Source organism: Prenolepis imparis, unplaced genomic scaffold, assembly GCF_030444845.1.
Source record: "Prenolepis imparis isolate NDT839.2.m4 unplaced genomic scaffold, iyPreImpa1.0 SCAF_6, whole genome shotgun sequence".
NCBI lineage: Eukaryota > Metazoa > Arthropoda > Insecta > Hymenoptera > Formicidae > Prenolepis > Prenolepis imparis.
Genome location: NW_028141164.1, coordinates 1,256,128 through 1,274,627, shown reverse-complemented (window position 1 = coordinate 1,274,627; position 18,500 = coordinate 1,256,128). Strand labels below are relative to the sequence as shown.

The following is an 18,500-nucleotide window of genomic DNA, read 5'->3' as shown; positions in this document are numbered from 1 at the left end:
TTCCTCGTGTTTCGCGGAACAAGGAGCAATCTTTATGAATTTTTAATTGAACGATTCTTGGAACGATTCTTAATATGCGACATACGACGCGAATATAAATTTAGAAACTGTCGGTTTATACGGGTGCCAACTTCTCATTAAAGTACAGACATCCCGATGACACGGTGCATTATTGTCAAGTTAATCGTACGTCATGTACGGCCGCGTGCGCGATTTGGATCCGCGTGTTCCATGTACGCTCCATCGCTTCTTGCATCGCATATATATAAATATATATATATATATATATATATATATGTGTGTGTATACATATATATACGTACAGATATTACGCAGCGCGGTGGGCGCTTCTCTTGCCACGGCTCGTCTCTCCTCATCAAAGACCGACGTTGTGTCGACGCGTCGAGAATATATTCGCGCACAACTCACCGTATAAACAAAATTTATCCATGGACAACGTGCGTTTGTCATATTTCAAAAACCTCTACCGCCTCACTCCGTTGGCCGTTGTCGTCCCCCTTCGGCCCCTGCGGCTGCGTCGACGGTAATTTCAGCGTTGCGCCGCGCCGACTTTAAAGGCCCGTCGTGTAAAAAAACCTCCACCGCCGGCCCCTCCCGTCCCGCCAAAAAAACAGCTGTTAATGTCTGTTCGCCGAGAATATTTCGTTAGCTGCGTCGCGCGATGCGAGATCGCGCGGCGAAATGGTGGAAGCATGATGTATATTGTGCACATGTGTCGCAGAGAATGTGAAAACACAGGCATCGCACAGTTTTTTTTTTGTTCGTGTGATTCGATGTTACTTCACGTGAAATAATAAAAATGCTCTCCCGCTTATTTGAGCCGAATCTCGCTCTGTCCTGATAAACTCGAAACTTTGGCAAAGATTGCGTTTTTTTTTTTGTTTTTTTTTTCTTTCTATATCAAGTGCGAATTAAAGGATCGACATTATAAATTTTTGTAGCCTCTCTGTATCAGATTACTCGTTACATTTTATCGATACAAGAATACGCTCAAAAATGTATTTTATTCAATCTTTTGTAATCGAATTTTTGTATTACGTCGCTTTTATCTATTTAAGATTAAGATTGATTGAAATAGATATGGGTACTATACTTCTCCGCGCAAACATTGAAAATATCTTCATCGCGCGATACTAATACCATTATACATCCGAGAGGACGACGTCGGTCGTCGGAGCGGTGTACTCTCCGCGACGTGATTTCTCTCTCGGAGAATTTCGGAGGACTCTGTTGTAATCGGAGACGACGTCCCGTCTCCGGTACCGAGAGAGAAGTCGTTCTGGCGTCTCGTCACTCGGCCGTCTGCTTTCAACACGACGCCCGTCTCTCATTCGACGCCAGACGTCGCCTCCCGCACTCTCGGCCAATATGTCGACCTTCTACACCCGCGAAGTCATCCGAACATGAAAACCAATCGTGACAGTCGATCCTAACTGTTTCGCGTCGCTTTCCGAAAGGAAACCAGATACACACCACACCACACATACATACACACACAGCCACACACACACACACACACACACACACACGCTGCCTTAAATTGTTTGCGATGGGCAGCATTAAAATTTCATAAACAATTTATAATTTAATTTTCTATATTGCCTTGGAAGAATTTATAGCGTATAAATCTGTAGAACATTTTTAATATCGATTAAATTTTTTATTTTTTATCTTGAGTGAGCTTTTATAATTTCAATCGACTCAATCATTTGTTCTCTTTTGCAGGTTGTACACGAGTCTACATGAAAAGCTCATCACGGGTGAGTGAAAAGATGTACTATATTTTTTCTCCTACCGAATTAAAATTATAGAGTTTGTGAATGAAGTTTGCGTTAATTGGAATGACAATGAAAATGCGTATTCATTCCTGAAAGTTTTGTACGCGGCTGACATAAATGCGAGCTAACTGTCGAAGCTCGAAGCCGATGGCATTGCCAGGCGGGCAGACTCCGATCCAAAACATATATCATCAGCCATCCTATTTTAATAATACGATTTTAGAGGGCTGTCCGACTTCCCCTCGACGTTGTCATTACGCGGCCGTCCGGGGGTCATTTCGTCCGAAATAATTAGCGGTCCCGGTAGTTGTCTCAGCACGAAGGGTCGGGGCATAACGGTAATGGCAGGGTGCCGTCCTCGATAATTTCGACCGCGGGGAGGACGTGCCGCGAACACGAGGGACTAATACGGTGCGCAGGACGCAAGACGAGGGAATTAGGCTCTATGCCTCTATGGCGACCCTGACGAAGGCGCTTCTCATGCTAACCCCGGTAACGAGCCGAGGCGCCAGATAAGTAGAGGGCACCTCGCGCCGGTCTTCGGGAAATAAAATCAGGAGATTGCGGTGAGGGAGAGAGAGAGAAAGAGAGAACCCAAAGTCCGGGTCCTTAATGCCACCTAACGCGGGCTGATTTATCAAAGGCAGAGGCGCTATTATCGTATTCCAGAATGGCCGCCGTTCGGAAGGACTCGAGATATGTCCGATTATGGACGGATGTTCCATAAATCGGACACTCTGGGGGGATATCGCTTCGAGCGTGCATGTTTCGCCCCGAGTTTACCATCTTGAAGTTATGTTAATGGCAGCGGTATTACGCGCGTCCGCGATGACGTTTTATTAAGCGAGAGCGTTCGAGGAATTCGCCGGGTTCTCTCTTTCATGAAGATGTGCGAACTGACGTTTCATGAACTGCGAGCGGCGTCCAGAAAAATACGAGTTGCAAGTTTCTTATTAAGCGCTGAATATTTTTCGCTCGAATGTTTTCATCAAAGTTCATTACGCACCTTAGGTTACATTTCAATTTATCGATTTTAGCAGTTTTCTTGTTTGTCAATCGATAAATCATCGTGACACAACGGAGCACGTGGCATAACAAATGGTAGCAATGCTTTCTAGTCCGAATAAATTAGCATGACGATTCTAAATAAATGTCTCGGTAAATTTGTGACAAAAATATAGGATCGTATTTTGTACGAGAGGGATTTTTATTTGCCAGGATGGTTTTCTGTGGTTTGGAGCCGTCCATCGCGATATTGCCGGTTACAGGTTGCAACGCTCGCCAGTAACCGCGCAATGTCGCACGTCCGGCATCGTGGGCCCGCTCTCGCTCACTATATTTGAAAGAAAAAATAAATCTGTGTGCGCGCGCGCGCACACACACACACACACACACACACACACACACACACACATACAGACACGCGGATCTGATCGTGGACATAAAAATGCAGGTCGTGCGCGCTTGCGCGCTGTTTGCCTGGCCCGACATCGGCGTGTTTTATGGCCGACAGCTTTGTGTGTTCCGCAGTAGGCATTATTTTTCCTTCTAAACTCCGTTATACCTGGAACAATGGAGAGATTAAAACGTAAAATATATGATCTCTCGAGTATAGCCGCGGCGGGTCGGGGGTGAGCGGCAAAGGGAAAAGATACGGCGTCTACTGCCTATATGGTAAATTTTGGTTTATACCTGGGGCTACCTCCTGAGATCTTTTTTTCGTCACTCGTGTAAAGCAATGGAGATTGATTTACTGATTTCTAAAAGAAAACTTTGTAAATGTGATTTATGTAAGAGTTTTACCATTGAAGTACTATTAAAGCGCCTATTGTCTTTTTTTGTCAATTCTGAGAACTATTTCTATATATACAGACGAGAATGATAAAATCAATTGGAAAAGCTATTTATTATGATGTTAAAATAATTTAGGGTATATAAAATTTTATGCACAGTGTGCTCGATAATCATTTGTATATTACATATCAAAGATAATAATAATTATTATATATATTAATTATTTGTTATAACTGATGTTCGAAGGTGATTTATCAATATAGATAAAACATACAAAATTTATATAACAGAATATTTCACTGTTTATAACTTTACTTGAATGCAAATGCACAAGGTAGTGAAATATGTTTCCAGCAAGATTCGATTATCTTGATTACTCGTCGCGGCGCTGAAATAACTTAGTCAATTGCCATATAAATCATAAATGATTTATGTTAAAATAATTTTATTATATTACAAAATAAAATATATATATAATATAAATGTGATATATAATAATGTAAATCGATTTACAGCTTTACTTTCTACTTTGTCCATATTAATGAATGATTTATGATGTTTTGTACGAGACGATTTGAGAAATATATATTTAATATATAAATTTAGTGACAAATCAAATTATATATAATTAATAAATGTTGTAAAATAATATTAGATGACGAAAAAAAAGGAACAGTATTCAAGCGAGTTTGCCCAAATAAATTTTATTTATACAATTTTTGAAAAATGTTGCAACTAAAGAATAAATTATCTGGAATAGTAATCTTGAATCCTTTACATCTTCTAGACTTGATATTACAATTACCGTCTTGTGTTAGATTATTTTTCTCTTTCGTCAACTGCACGTCAACGAAAAGCGCTCCCGGTGATAGACATTGACGTTTAGCCGGGTGCTCGGTTTTTGCTCGGGATTAACATCCAGCCTGTGTTGCGTGAATATTAAGCAAGTCGTTTAATCAGTAAGCCGTTATTGATTGACAGCGCGATAAAGCCATTTGGGCCGGTGTGTATGCACGACAAACCGGGATTCGCAGACGATTGACAAACTGTCGCCTCGTCCATCGTCTAAATTAAGTGGTAATCCGAGTCAGTCGAACGCATCATATTTATTATCCAAAGCTGTTTACACATGTCCGCGTTAATTTCGCCGCTCTGTTTGGTTGCGAGGTTTCCATTCGCGCAACAAAAGGTATCCTATCAAGTTGAATCGATTTATCATACCATTATAGATTTCGACGCGTTATCGTTCACGTCTTTTTCATCGCGTGTATTAAACTCTTAATCATATACATATTTTAAACGCTGCGATGTGATAGGATCTTTTCGTTTGTGGTAAATAAAATGAATAAAACGGAGATACAGTTTTGAAATAACAAAAATAAAATTGGTGAAAATTTGCAAACATTAAAAGGAGACTTTGGTGCGTTGCATCTCGTCTCAGGATATAGCGCGATGCCGCACGTCTTTCGAATCTCGCGAAAGGCGTTCGTTCGACAGGGCGACGGGTTGCGCTGTGCGCCGGGCCGGACCGTGTGCTCTTGTATTTGTCGAATACGAAGTCACGTACCGAATACATTATCGGACGGGTATACGGTCTATGCATGCATGAAGGTTGAAAAGCAAGCGCAGCTCGAGCCGGCGACGCTAGGAGAGTGAAGAGGACGAACGAACGAACGGACGGACGGGCGAGCGGGCGGGTGGGTAACTATATTGATTGTGTAGCCGGCTGACAGCGACAGTGACATATGTCACCGAAGCTTCTCGTTATCGCTGATTTAAACATGAGGCAACGAGGCCCTCTTGCCGAGTTGCCCGCTCTCTGCGCCGGCAGCTCCGTATTTCTGTTCGTGTCTCCGTCCCCTGTTATTATTATTGCCGAGCGTGCACTTTTCTTTTTTCTCTCTCTTTTTTTTTCCTACTCGCCACTTCCTCTTTCCCGCTCGATCCATCGACTGGCATCGCCTGTCGGAAGCCGGGTAACGTGACCTCTTTGATCATCGGCGTAGTGAAACGGGTTGTCAGAAATAATTATGAGCCCTCGTACCACATGTAGCCGTCGTAGGATGCGTGACACGCATCTATACATTGTACTCTTTTTCGACGTTTTTGGATCCAGTCAATTCCGAGTTTCGCGTGAAAGGTGAAGTTTCGGATTTACTATATTCAATAAAGGGTAGATCGATTCATAGAATCGAGGAAATCGACATACGCGTGTTCGTTACTCGTTTGTATACTCGAACAAAAGAAAAACTATCGATGACTTTTCGACGACTTAACATTTTAAATCATGCGATATAAGTGACTTACTTAGATGCGCGCGCGCGTGCGAATGGCGATAAATCTTCATCGAGAAAGCATGCAGATTCGAATATAAAGCCCGCACCGCGAACGCGTGGTTCACTTTTCATGCGAAACTTGATACAAAATAGGTTGTATCCGTCCTCGACGAGATACGTATATAACCGCGTGGCGCGCACCCCTGTCATTCCGGGCGCGGCGGGGCCGGGTGTATAAGAAGTTGGGAGCGAAGAGGGGTGGAGGGAAGAACGGCGGAAGAAAGACCGCTATGATTTATTATCCCCCGCAAATTCTGTTTCTCCTCCGTGCACGCCAACTGCGTTCGCGTTCATCCATCTTTTTCCCTTTCACGGCTCACCGAGCAACCCTCCTCCCTTCGTCTCGTCCCGTCCCGTTCCGTCCCATCCCGTCCCGTTCCGCGCTTGCTTCTCTCGTCGGATCGTCTCTCCCTTCGCTCTCGCCCTCTTTGTTCCGCGCCATCTCTCAAAGTGACTGACTGCCTCCTTTATTATCCGCTTGTCAGCATTTTTACACTTTTATCCGAAGCTCTCCCGGCTCTCTATTGTTCCCGCGGCGAATTCGTACGGTCACAATACGGTCTTGAAGGACTTCAACATGCGGATCATTGTCACGGTGTCGTCGGTTCTCTTGTCATTTGACAGTGTACTGTAGCTTAGAACGGCCGCGATATTCAATGCGCCGAATCGACCGAGTAACGAGGTTCATATTTGTTCTCAGGTAGCTGTTAATACGAATATCTCTCAAAGAGAAACATTTTATAACTTGCTGATGAAAAAAAAAACAAATACTTTGTTCATAAAACATTTTCTATAAAATGATGTGGAAAATCACTTTCAATTTTCTCGTCCTCTAATACCTTTCGTTTCCTTATGGTACTTTATTTTGACATTTTAACGATTGTGTCATTCCCTAAATCTTTCTTACCTAAATTTTTAATCCAGATTTCAAATTTGAAAGCGGAAAATGAAAAGGGGGGTTATTTTCTATATAAACCTAAAACGAACGACTTGAACATGAAAGTGATTTCTTAGAAGTTACAATGGTAGGAGAAAGTTCTCGCAGAAATATATCTTTTCTCACATTTCGCACGGCAACTTAATGGAGTGACAGCACTTCAATAAAGTACAATATAATTAGTCCCGGTTTATTTATTGTTGGTTGCCAAAGTACATTTCACGACGATATATCTAACAATTTTTCCGTTGTCTATCATTTTATTGGGCTTATATTTTTCTACTATGGGTATACTGATGTTTTTATAGTATTTTCGCTCTCTTCCATCTTCCTGGTAAATATCTGGAATGTTTTCACACCTTATTGACAAAGGCACCAAACATCACTTTGTCACAATAAATTATGGGGGGTCTGTATCCTAGCTAGCAATATGTATTCTAAAGAAGTCAGGTATCTGTGTACCTAATGCTGTGCAGTTGTTTCTAGACACATCTTTTTAGTGCATCATCTATTTGAAAATAACAAGTGCATGCTGTGAGGAGAAATATTTTCTGTTATAAAAGGTTGAAAAAATCCAGTAGACAGTTTTACCGTGAGTCAATAAAAAATTCGAAGAATACGTCAGCCTTAGATATTGCGAGTAACGAGTAACATTTATTGCTCATTGCATAACCAAATGAATTACGGGCCAAATAGGTATATCGCGAAAAAAAAAATATCTCGTTTATGTAAGAACAATTAACCTTGTTTTAAATAATAATAACTTTGATATACTGCAGCCACTGATAAAACATAGCTCGGCGTATAACAATGATTCGATCGCGCAAAAAGATCTTGTCAACATAATTTATAGCGCTATTAAAATACAACCACCGCGCATTCAATGCAACTGTCAACGTTGTAATCATTACGAATGTACTTAATGTCGGAATTTATTCGATAAATATTGATTATAATAGCAGCACACAAAATATCCCATACAAACACACATAACGATAATCGGATCGAATCTGTTATCGAGACGACCGTCGGCTCTAAATGTTCGAAGCAAGGAGCGAGAACCCGACCTGATGAAAGAGAACTATATTAGCCGTAAACTCATCTGTCAGTGTCAAGACGTCAAAGAATCGCCTTCGGGATATTAGTGACGCCATAACAGCCGACAATTTACGCGGAAGCGTAAACTGCCAACTACCTTTATTTCTTTTGAAAAAACTGAGCAAAGTACAAAGAGAGCTACTACGGTATTAATATTGAATGAAACGGAAATATGTGCAATCCTATAGTGATTAATATAATTATAAAAACAGAAAGAGACGTTTGTACGTGCAAAACCGTAATACGAATCTCTCTATGTAGAACCTATATTAATCGCTATTCATTTTCAAAATAGGTTTATTATATAACTTTTGACACGTAATAAATTATTTTTTTTACACCGTTTCTCAAATAGTCCGTTGAAATGTAACAATAAGTACGTTAAATATTTTATTACGCAAAGATATAAAGATATAAAGAAGAAAAATAGATGCTTTTTAAAAAAATTAATAGACGACATTTTTTTTACGATTGCAAAGGTAGAAAAGATTTATTATAATTCTTGATGTATAATATTTTTTTAATGTATCTATCTATATGCTGCTTTTCAAACGTCAAATGTGTCAACGGTATCTACGTTAAATGTTTTATAATGTGAAAAAGATAAAGAGTGCTTTTTTAGTATGACAGATAGATGGGATTTTTTTTATTTTTTCGATTATTATCGAGATAGAAAAGCTTTTTGCGACACACACGTGGCAAAACCAAAATTGCAGCGAAAATAATTTCTCAAAGCGGAGCAAAAGTAACGTCATACATTGTGGATTTCTATATTCACGACTTATATTATAATAGTTAATGATACCGAGAATGTTATAATGAATTCCAGTGTAAATTACAGTCGACATACCTATATGCATTTCTCAGATACTGTTTGGTTGCATTCCTGCGCGAAGTGCTCCCCAGGGTAATTATTGTTTACCGCGGGTATGCGGTCTACGAAGCGGGCGTGTGGATATCGTCATAATTCGTCGTAATTACCTTGTAACATAGTTACTTCATCGATCGCTTTATCTTGCTTAAGCTGTACTTAGCGGAATGGCCATAATCGCCTAACCACGGAGCGTTTCAGTTCGAACGAGGTCTAATAATCGAGCTCTTTAATGGCCGTATCGCTCGTCAAGCGGACTCGTACGATGCGTGAGCCTGATCTGGCGCGCGCGTAAATGCGTTACACGCGTGAGTGCGCCGTCAAATTTCACCAAATACGTATTCTGCGCATTTCACATTCCGCGCAATATAAACATACTCGACCTTCGGTATATCGATGAATAGAGCCGCTATTTCGTTATTTCGTACAAAATTATACGTCGGAATTGCAGAAATTGCTATTCACGTCCCTTAGCGACTTGGCTAGCTAGAAGCTACGAGAACATTTTCGCATATATATATACATGAAATATATACATATATTCCGATACTATTATAAGAATGTGTGTGTGTGTGTACTTGAAGACTGCTCAGCCAGCAAAGATCAATATCCGTCATTTCGGCAGCGATTATATCGGCCACCGACGAGTTCGAGGAGGTGCGCGATCAACAACGCGACATAAAGAATGGCACGCAAACACCGAGAGATTGGTATAACCGCGAGGCGTTAAGTACCGGATGACTCAGTGCGTACCGTGGCCGGGGTCGGAGTCGGGGCGATAATTAAAACGCTTTTACAAAACTGTAGGCAAACAGCGCTTAAGTGGCTGTCATTCGTTACCCTGTGGGGCCGCGGCAAGTCGGTAAGTCGCTGAGCGAGCAATCAATCACCCGACCCTCTCCCCTACCCCTGGCAGCCCATTACATTTCTATTTTGAAAGCTGCTTATTAAGCGGGGCCGGCTGGAGAGACAGACAGGTTTCACGGTATAAAATATCGGGTTGCCGTGGTGGCAGGAACGACGGTTCCGTGTCGTGGCGGCTGTGGTAGCGCTAGCGCGGGGAGAAGGGTGGTAGCAGGGGAAGCAACTGGAGAGAGAGAGAGCGATAGAGGAACGACGAGAAGGGATGGGAAGAGAGGGGCTCGTCGGTTGCGGGGAGGGGGATGGACGGCTGTAAAAGCGGTGAAATATCAAAGCCGGGATGGGAGCTGTCATCGTCGGGCCAACATCATGGGTGGCGTGTTGAATTAGAATGCCTTCCCACACCCTACACAGCACCGAACCCCACCGCAATTCTCCCACCATAATGCCATCTCTCCCTCTATTCTCTGTGTAGAGCGAGGGTGGTGGGGATGACAGGAGAGGACAGGTTATACACCCCGGGTCGTTGAGGATGGCGGCAAGATGAGGGGCAAAGAGAGGAAAGGAGAGAGGGAAAGGCGAGGAGATTGCGTTTTGTGCCGTCAGACACCAGACGGCGCAGGCAACTCTCGCAGTGTAGAGCGACTCGTTCGCGCGAGCCATCACTATTTTCCTGGATTTCGTGGAGTACGCGTCGTCGTTTAACGCTGCCGCTGCCGAGGCGGTGATCGATTCCTCCCGACGGAGAGACGCAGCCTTTGACCGGATCTCTCTTTCACGGCGGTCCTGCCGGTCGGGCCTGTCGACGCGCGCGAACCAATTTCGCACTTCGGTTCTGTGTGTAAATATTACCTGTTGGTTTAAAGTGCAGTGAGATTTATATTAGTGGGTAACCAAATGGTTGTGCTTGAGGAAGGCGGTATGTTGACTACTGGACACAATCAATATTTACCACCGGATTACCTTTCTCCGCTTCCAACTACGGTTAGTATTGTATATTGATTTTTATTTTACGCGCTTTATGCTCGATTATGTTGTAACTTTATCGGCAAAGAATGTAGTGTGAAAATCTTCAAGAAAATGTATGAAAACTGTACAGTCAAGATTTGTTAAATTTTTTATTAATTTTCGATGAAACGGAGCAGAAGGTCGCATTATTAATTTTAATCGAGACGCTACATTGTTTGCAAATATCTAAAAGGTAAAAGCTCTTCATTTTACTTTCTCTCGCAGTTGGACGCGAAGAAGAGTCCGCTGGCATTATTGGCGCAGACATGCAGTCAAATCGGAGCAGATTCGCCTACGAAACCGCTAATATCGCCCTTGGAGAAGAATTCGAAAGGAATAAACATCGCCACGAACGCGAAATCGCCGCCGGCCGCGAAACTGGAGCGCAACACGCGCAGCAGTCCGACGGACGGCAAGTCGCTGGCGTTTAAACCGTACGAGGCCAATGTCGTGACGAAGAAGACCTCGGACGAGGGCAGACCCACGTCCAAGGCCAGTGTACACAGTGTCAGTGGTCAGGATAGTGTCAGTGTTTGTGATAACACGCATTTCGACAAGAAATCGTCCGGTAATCGTACGCCAGTGGGCCGAAAGTCCGCGTCACCGAGTGACCAAGCGACGGCGACGGTCACCAGCAACACGCCGTCGGTCGACCGAAAGACCCCTGCTGATCGCGAGAAGACCGACGGTTCGCCGCGATCAAGCAGCAGCAACAATAACAACAACAACGGTGCCAGTCCGATCATCAGATCCGGAATGGAGATCCTTACCGGCGCGCATACAACAAAGGACGCGAATCTGGCGGCTTACAAACCGGGTCTTCCAGGATTCTCCAGCAATCCGCTGTGTTGTCCACCCGGCCTGGCCGAGAATCCCGCCTTCAGGCCACCCTTCGCGGGCGCGTCGCCCTTCTCGCATCATCACGCCGCGGCAGCGCTGCTCGGTTATCCGTCGGCCAGTCCGACCGGCGGCAATCCGTACTTGACCTACGCCCGCGTCAAAACTCCGGCCGGCGGCGAAGCCCTGGTGCCCGTCTGCAAGGATCCCTATTGCACCGGTTGCCAGTACAGCATGCACAGCGCCCAGATCATGATGGGCGCGGGCAGCTGTCCGAGCGGTTGCACTCAGTGCGATCACCAAAAGTACGGCCTGGCTATGGCGTTATCGTCGTTGGGCCCGATGCCGCCCCCGTCGTTGTCCTATCCGTCCACGTTGGCCAGCGGACGGCCTTACGTCTGCAATTGGATCGCCGGCGAGTCTTACTGCGGCAAGCGATTCGCCACGTCGGAGGAACTTCTGCAGCATCTACGTAGCCATACGAGCGGCAGCGATCACGCGGTCTCCGCGGCGGCGTTCCTCGGCGCAAATCCTCATCAGCATCCGCTGCTGTCGCCCTCGACGACGCTCCATCGGGCCAGCGGCGGCACTTATCCCGCGCCGTCGCTGAGTCCCCTCAGTGCCAGATACCATCCTTACGGTAAACCGCCGACGGGCCCGCTTCCGGCGTCGCTCGCGGCCTCGCCGTACAGCGCTTTCAACGCCTTGGGACCCTATTACTCGCCGTACGCGGTTTACGGGCAACGAATCGGCGCTGCAGTACATCCTTAAGACGGATATACATACGTCCCGAGGGGGGACGCGACGGGAATAGAATTATTTCGCGGAGAGAAACTGTTTTCTTTATCTTTTCTCATTCTCCCCCCTCTCTTTTTTTCTGTCTCTTTTTTTTCATCAGTGTACAGTTGAAAAATGTGCAAAGATAGCGGACGACATTGCCGTCTAAGAGAGACTGTTGTGTAAATAGCCATTGTGTAAAATACAAATTTATTTAAAAGAATTCTATATATGTATATATACATATAAATATATGTGTACATTGAAGATTATAATTAAAGTTTATGAAACAACTTGGCAGTGTATAACGTTGCATCGCGAGATCCACTCTCTTGCGGAACTATCAGAGAAGTCTGATACACGCAGTAATACGCATCTCTATTAAAATCCGGTTACCAGGTTGGGAAAGGGGTCTATACTATGCTGCCAGCTGTGTAAGTTGATATTGTCATGAATTGTTGGGCGAACAAGGCCTCCCTCGCTTTCACGTGCAAGGGTTACGAGGGAGAAATTTCTAATCGCACTTCCAAACGCATTCTCGGCGATCAGACGTCACGTGTTGATCTTTTTGGCTTTTTTTTTTTTTTTTTTTTTTACACAGTAGGTCCTCATCTCGTTGTACATCATCCTCGCGTTACAAACGACATTAATTATGGTTATTCGGCGATGTACCGGACGCATATGTGTCTGTGAAAAGGATTGTAAAGTGCGTATTATTACGAACACTGTATATTTTCCGACGCTCCGCAAACGGAAGCCTCTTTCATCTTGAACGCGTTCGATATAGCGCGGCACCGGATCGCGCGTATTCTATGTCCATGATATAACTGTGATATTACGCTACTTTTTCGAGAAAAAAAGAATATATATCCATATGGAGAAAAAAATATTATTAATGAAAATAATTCAAGATATCTTTCTCCAGAAATGAAATATAACGTTGTAATTTATTAATATCGTCGTCATTTGTCAGGAAGCAAATAAATAGTTATCGTTGCACGAAAATAAAATTATTTCTGATTATATGTTTTTATCTGTTTTTTTTTCTTTCTTTACGCAAAAATTTGATAATCGCACAAGGAATATTCCGTCAGGTATAGCGAGCGTATCGAATCGCATTGTCTCTATCTAACATCACCATCGTTTTACGCATTGTCGAATAGAAAAGATCTGATAAAGGAAGCACATGATGTACGATACGTATTATTCGCATTGTAAATATCTCTTGTAAATATATCGTTGAGTTTCCATACCGCTTTAATAAAAAAAAAAACAATGTTTGTAGAATCATCTAATTCTTTGTATATTTTATCATTTAGCCATGTCGTTCAATTATATCCGGATTCCTTCCTTTTCTCCGCTTTTAATACGTTTCGTAATTATTAATTTCTTTTTCATATAACTTTGCAATACAGTTTTTTATAAGTAGAATTAATATCCTACATATACATATTTCGATTATTAAAATGTGCAATTGTTTATGTATCACACGATTAAAAAAAAGAAAACTTGTTTATTCAACGTATACGTACCCATACGTTGTATATTGATAAATTATTATACGATATATATAATTTTGATTCGCGTACTTGCATCGCGGTTTTTTTATTGCGCTATACGAGATATAAAAAAATCAGTCTGCCTGATTTCACTGACCCGTTACGATTTCTGCTCGTCAGTCATACTTGACGGATAATTTATCAAACGCACTTCACAATCTGTCATTCATTGGCAACGGAGGCGTATTTCTTGTATGTTCTTTATTATTCGCTTACATTGAAACCTTGTAGAACAATTTAAGAAATAACACAACAATATTTCATATATTTATCACGTCTAAAATGATAATTCTATTAAACAAATCGAAAGAATCGAGATGAAGATAATGATTAGTGACGAATCGGTTAGACTTCAAGCTATCTATTTCGAAAACTTTTTTATCTCTTATTGTTGGAGATAATCTTTACAAAGTTCATATCTTTATCATAAATTAAATAATTTTGTAGCGTTCTAGTTAAACACTTATCATTATCAATTACATCTCATCATGCTGTCAATCACTGTCAATAGCTACGCTGATTATAATCTATTTATTATTATATATCTTAACTATACATCTTAAAAAGTCAATATTCAAACACACGTGTATTTTCATATCTATTCTTTATGCGACATAATGGTTTGTTCATTTATCACGTTTGTCTTTGAAAAAACAGCAACATGAATTCAATTTTTTTTTAAATTAACATTATAAAGAGACATGTCTATCGAATAAGACTTTTATAAGAACATAAGAACATAAATAACTGTCTCTTTTACAAAAATATATATAAAACAAGGGATAAAATTTGAAAAATGAGAAACCATGAGAGATATGCATGAAAAATGTAATGTTTATTACAACGTTTACGTATATAATAGTAATTTTCTCTTTTGCTTCAAGTCCTTTTTTTTTCTTTTCTCATTTTCTCCTTTCTCTCTCGCCTATACATAATACTTTTACTCTTTCCTCTTCTTTATTTTTACGTCTTATTACGGACACGTTGCAGAGTAAAATTAAACTACTACTACGTACTATTACCGAGCGGTGACTCAAAGACACGAAATTTAGTGACAAAATCTCTAAATTGGCGATTCTCACTGGCTGCCTAACATCGTCAAAATGCGGAGCGCCGCGTCCGTGTGCGCACACAAACGGCGAGTCTCAATCCCTGGGGCACCCCCAGAAGAGTAAATTTATTTCTTTCATTACGGACGGAGCGGGTCGTGAGCTCTCGGATATCAGCGCTGCAAGGCGGGGCGCATAAATCTGCAGACTAGCGTGAAGGCGGGAAAGGGGGTAGCACGGTGAAGAGACAGAGAGGGATGCGGGGGTGGCAAACCGTAGGTTTCTAGAGCCGCCGGCTCTCTCCCGTAGTGAAGGGGAGGGACAGGGGAAAGAGGATGGGGAAGGTGGGAGCGAGCCGTGGAGAAGGTCTCTGCTTCATCCCTCCGTCGTTTCGTTTCCATCGCCGGGGTGCCGCGACAGGCGGTGGCAGGCTCAGCTGGCTCAGCAAAGTGAAATATTCGGTGATTTTAACCGTCGGGATGAATGGTCCCGTCCGTATTTCGCCTTTCACGACGCCCTCCGCCGATTGGAATCCATGTTATTTCGGGACGATTATGCGTGTCGCTGAATCTCAATTAGTAACTTGTCGGACGTAACAGCGAGTCTTTATGTAGGTATATGTCGAGACTGTGCTCGCCTTAACTAGTCGCTGTACTGAATAATGAGCGGTTGAAAAAAAATGTTCCCTTATTTAAATTTGTTTCGTTTTGCGCATCGAGGACTTACTTATCGAATTATGTGCGAATTTGCGCTCTACGCTGGTCACTATATGTCGTTACAATAAATTTAAATAATGCAGGCCTTTCAGGACTATCTCAAAATGCTTTTTGATTACCGACTATTATGTATCTGTCACATTACTTATTTTATTATTTAATTAATGATATTATTGTTTCGTGAAGCTTATGATATAAAGCATACACGTGTCAAGCATACTTGACAAAGATAGATAGGGTGTAATAATTTTTAAATTTGTAAATAATTAAGAAGCAGGAAAGAGCTTTTACTTCTGATATTTTATTTATTTCATAAGATCGCACATACACATTTTCCGATTATTCGTATATCCGAATATTTCATACTTTTTATTCCATATATATATAAATCGCACATTTTAATAATTATATAACATTTCACATTGAATGTAAATAATTATGCACAAAGAGAATTTATAAAAAAATATTATTATACAAATTTTTAAAAATTAAAATGATAAAAGTGTTTATAAAATATTAATGTAAAAATAAATGAGTATTTTTTTTTTATTGTCTTAGTTTTTATTACTAATTTAAAAAGTCCCAAATTGTCGAATAAGAATGCTCAAATTTTATAAATATTCAAATTAATAATATAAATTAAATGTTATATATATATATATATATATATATATATATAGACGCTTTTTACTAACACACACACACACACACAAGACCGTCATCTAGCATCGATCGTATTTTCACGTCGAGCAAATCCAACGCGTTATCCCGTCAGCTAAAAATATCGTATATTACAGCGAAATGTTTTGTCGTTGTGAAAGTTCAAATAACAAGCGTGAATAAAGGCAGCAAATGACGTATCGCTTGCATTTAGTAGATCTTTAATGTTCGTGTCATGTCCCATAATTTATTATGTTATAAATCAATGGAGTCTATCAATTCCGAGATTTGTGCTGACGCAATTAGAGGAAATATGTCGCATACAATCCATCTTCCGAATTAGAATTTTCTGACATATTTCATATTTAATATCATCATATATTTTAGCGGAATTCTAATCTTTTTTTACATACGTTACTTCATTTCTTACAAGTGTATCGCTTTTTTATTATTTTAACATTGTCTTTTATACTTAACACTATTTTATTGTTTTTATTTAAGGAACACATCTCGTATACCTGTATATTGCGATAACGTCCAAGTTTGTGAAAATAGAAAAGAAGAAACGCTATATTTTGTATTCAAAATAACTGAACAGGTCGCATTTCTCGTCCTATATTAATTAAAACCTTCAAAGTCAAACGCGCCGCGTTGACGTTAACGTGATTTAACGCGATTTCGCGAGATTACATTACGAATAAACATGTCAATCAATCTGTTCAGACGTTTTGTGGAAAATCAACGGCTGGCGCGTTTGGCAGCATGTTCGGCGCGTCTTTTCTGCGACGGACATGTGTCACGATCAGAACGTCAGAGTTATGGTGCGTCTTAGCTGTCTCCTCACAAGAGGCCCTAATCATTGCGAATCAAGGAGAGAAAATTTGTGCATTTAAATAGCAACGCACACACATTAGCTAGCATTAATAGACCTTAATCTTTTCATCGTCTCATTGGCCTACGCATTTCTATCCTTAAAAATAGATTCTTAATCATTTTTATCTTTCTTCCAAATGTTGCTGAAGAAATATATATATATATATATGACATTGTTCTTTTGTAACATTTTTTTCCGATATCCTGATTAATTTACTCTATTGGTCAAAAAATAGGATCGAGAAATAGAAGATAACAGTCGCGACGAATAATCGCGATGAGTAGACGACCTGTCGCTATTTTTGGAAATTTTGTTTTTCTTGGTTAGTAGCCATTCATATTATCGCGTTGCAAATCGTGATGTCTGTTTTCATTACGGCGAGGTAAAACGTTGGTTGTCATATTACTAACATTTAATTTTTTTACATTTGACATTGAAAAGATATTCACGCCATCAAAACAGTATATCTTGAGTCATTTTATATTTCATACTTTTGTTACTAGATTGTCATATAAGCTGAAAATGATAAATGCATCTTTAATAGACGCATGTGTGTATGTGTTTTAATATGAGTGTCGATAAATAGAATTGACTTTTGAAACATTTTTTTTACAGATTGAATACTGAATTTTGTATTTTGCGCTTGCTTAACAGATTTTTTGATTAGTTATTAGTGTCAAGCTTATTAATGACAGGTTACATTGAAATATAATATTTTAGCCGTTCGGTATAATATCGTGTGGCAAATGTCAGATTGTCGATAATAAACTGTAAATAAAAGCAGCAGATGACTCACTATATATATTATGTACAATTTCCGCAGTAGTATTAGTTATCTTTTTTTTTTTGCCGTAGGAATATCGGAATTTCCAATTAAGTCATCTCTTGTTTTCATTGAAAATGTTCGTGTCTATAATAAAAAATAAAAAAAAAAGATTACATGCAATAATCTTTATTATCGGAATCCAACGATACGGCTAAAAATATATTTACAAATAATGTTTTATATCACAAACGCTGACGTGTACAACTGTTGTTCAATGAAAAAATAAACATTTCAATGAATATAGCAGCACACTTGATTATTTTAAGAAGTCGCACACGCGGCTTATTTTCGGAACCAAGATGTATTTCTTAGCGATTATATATCTCAAATTCTGATGTAAGGATCGTCGTTTCGTTAAAGTCCCGACGAATGATGCGTTGACTCGATCTTGCTACCTGTGAGAGAGAGAGAGAGAAAGAAAGAGAGAGAAAGAGATTTCTTTGTCAGCGAGAAGAGCCGGCTAGCGCGATTAGTGCGTCCCTGAGCGACGTCTATCAG

At 40.8% G+C, this 18,500-nt stretch overlaps 1 protein-coding gene across 1 annotated transcript; it reads left to right on the top strand.

Annotated features, from left to right (window-relative positions):
- Window positions 1–10,287: 10,287 nt before the first annotated feature.
- Window positions 10,288–13,613, top strand: Noc (zinc finger protein no ocelli). The gene is made up of 2 exons (XM_083040024.1): window positions 10,288–10,680; window positions 10,930–13,613. Exons 1-2 carry the CDS (start codon window positions 10,594–10,596, stop codon window positions 12,310–12,312), a joined length of 1,470 nt encoding a protein of 489 aa, XP_082896150.1. The 5' UTR covers window positions 10,288–10,593; the 3' UTR covers window positions 12,313–13,613.
- The last annotated feature ends 4,887 nt before the right edge of the window (window positions 13,614–18,500 follow it).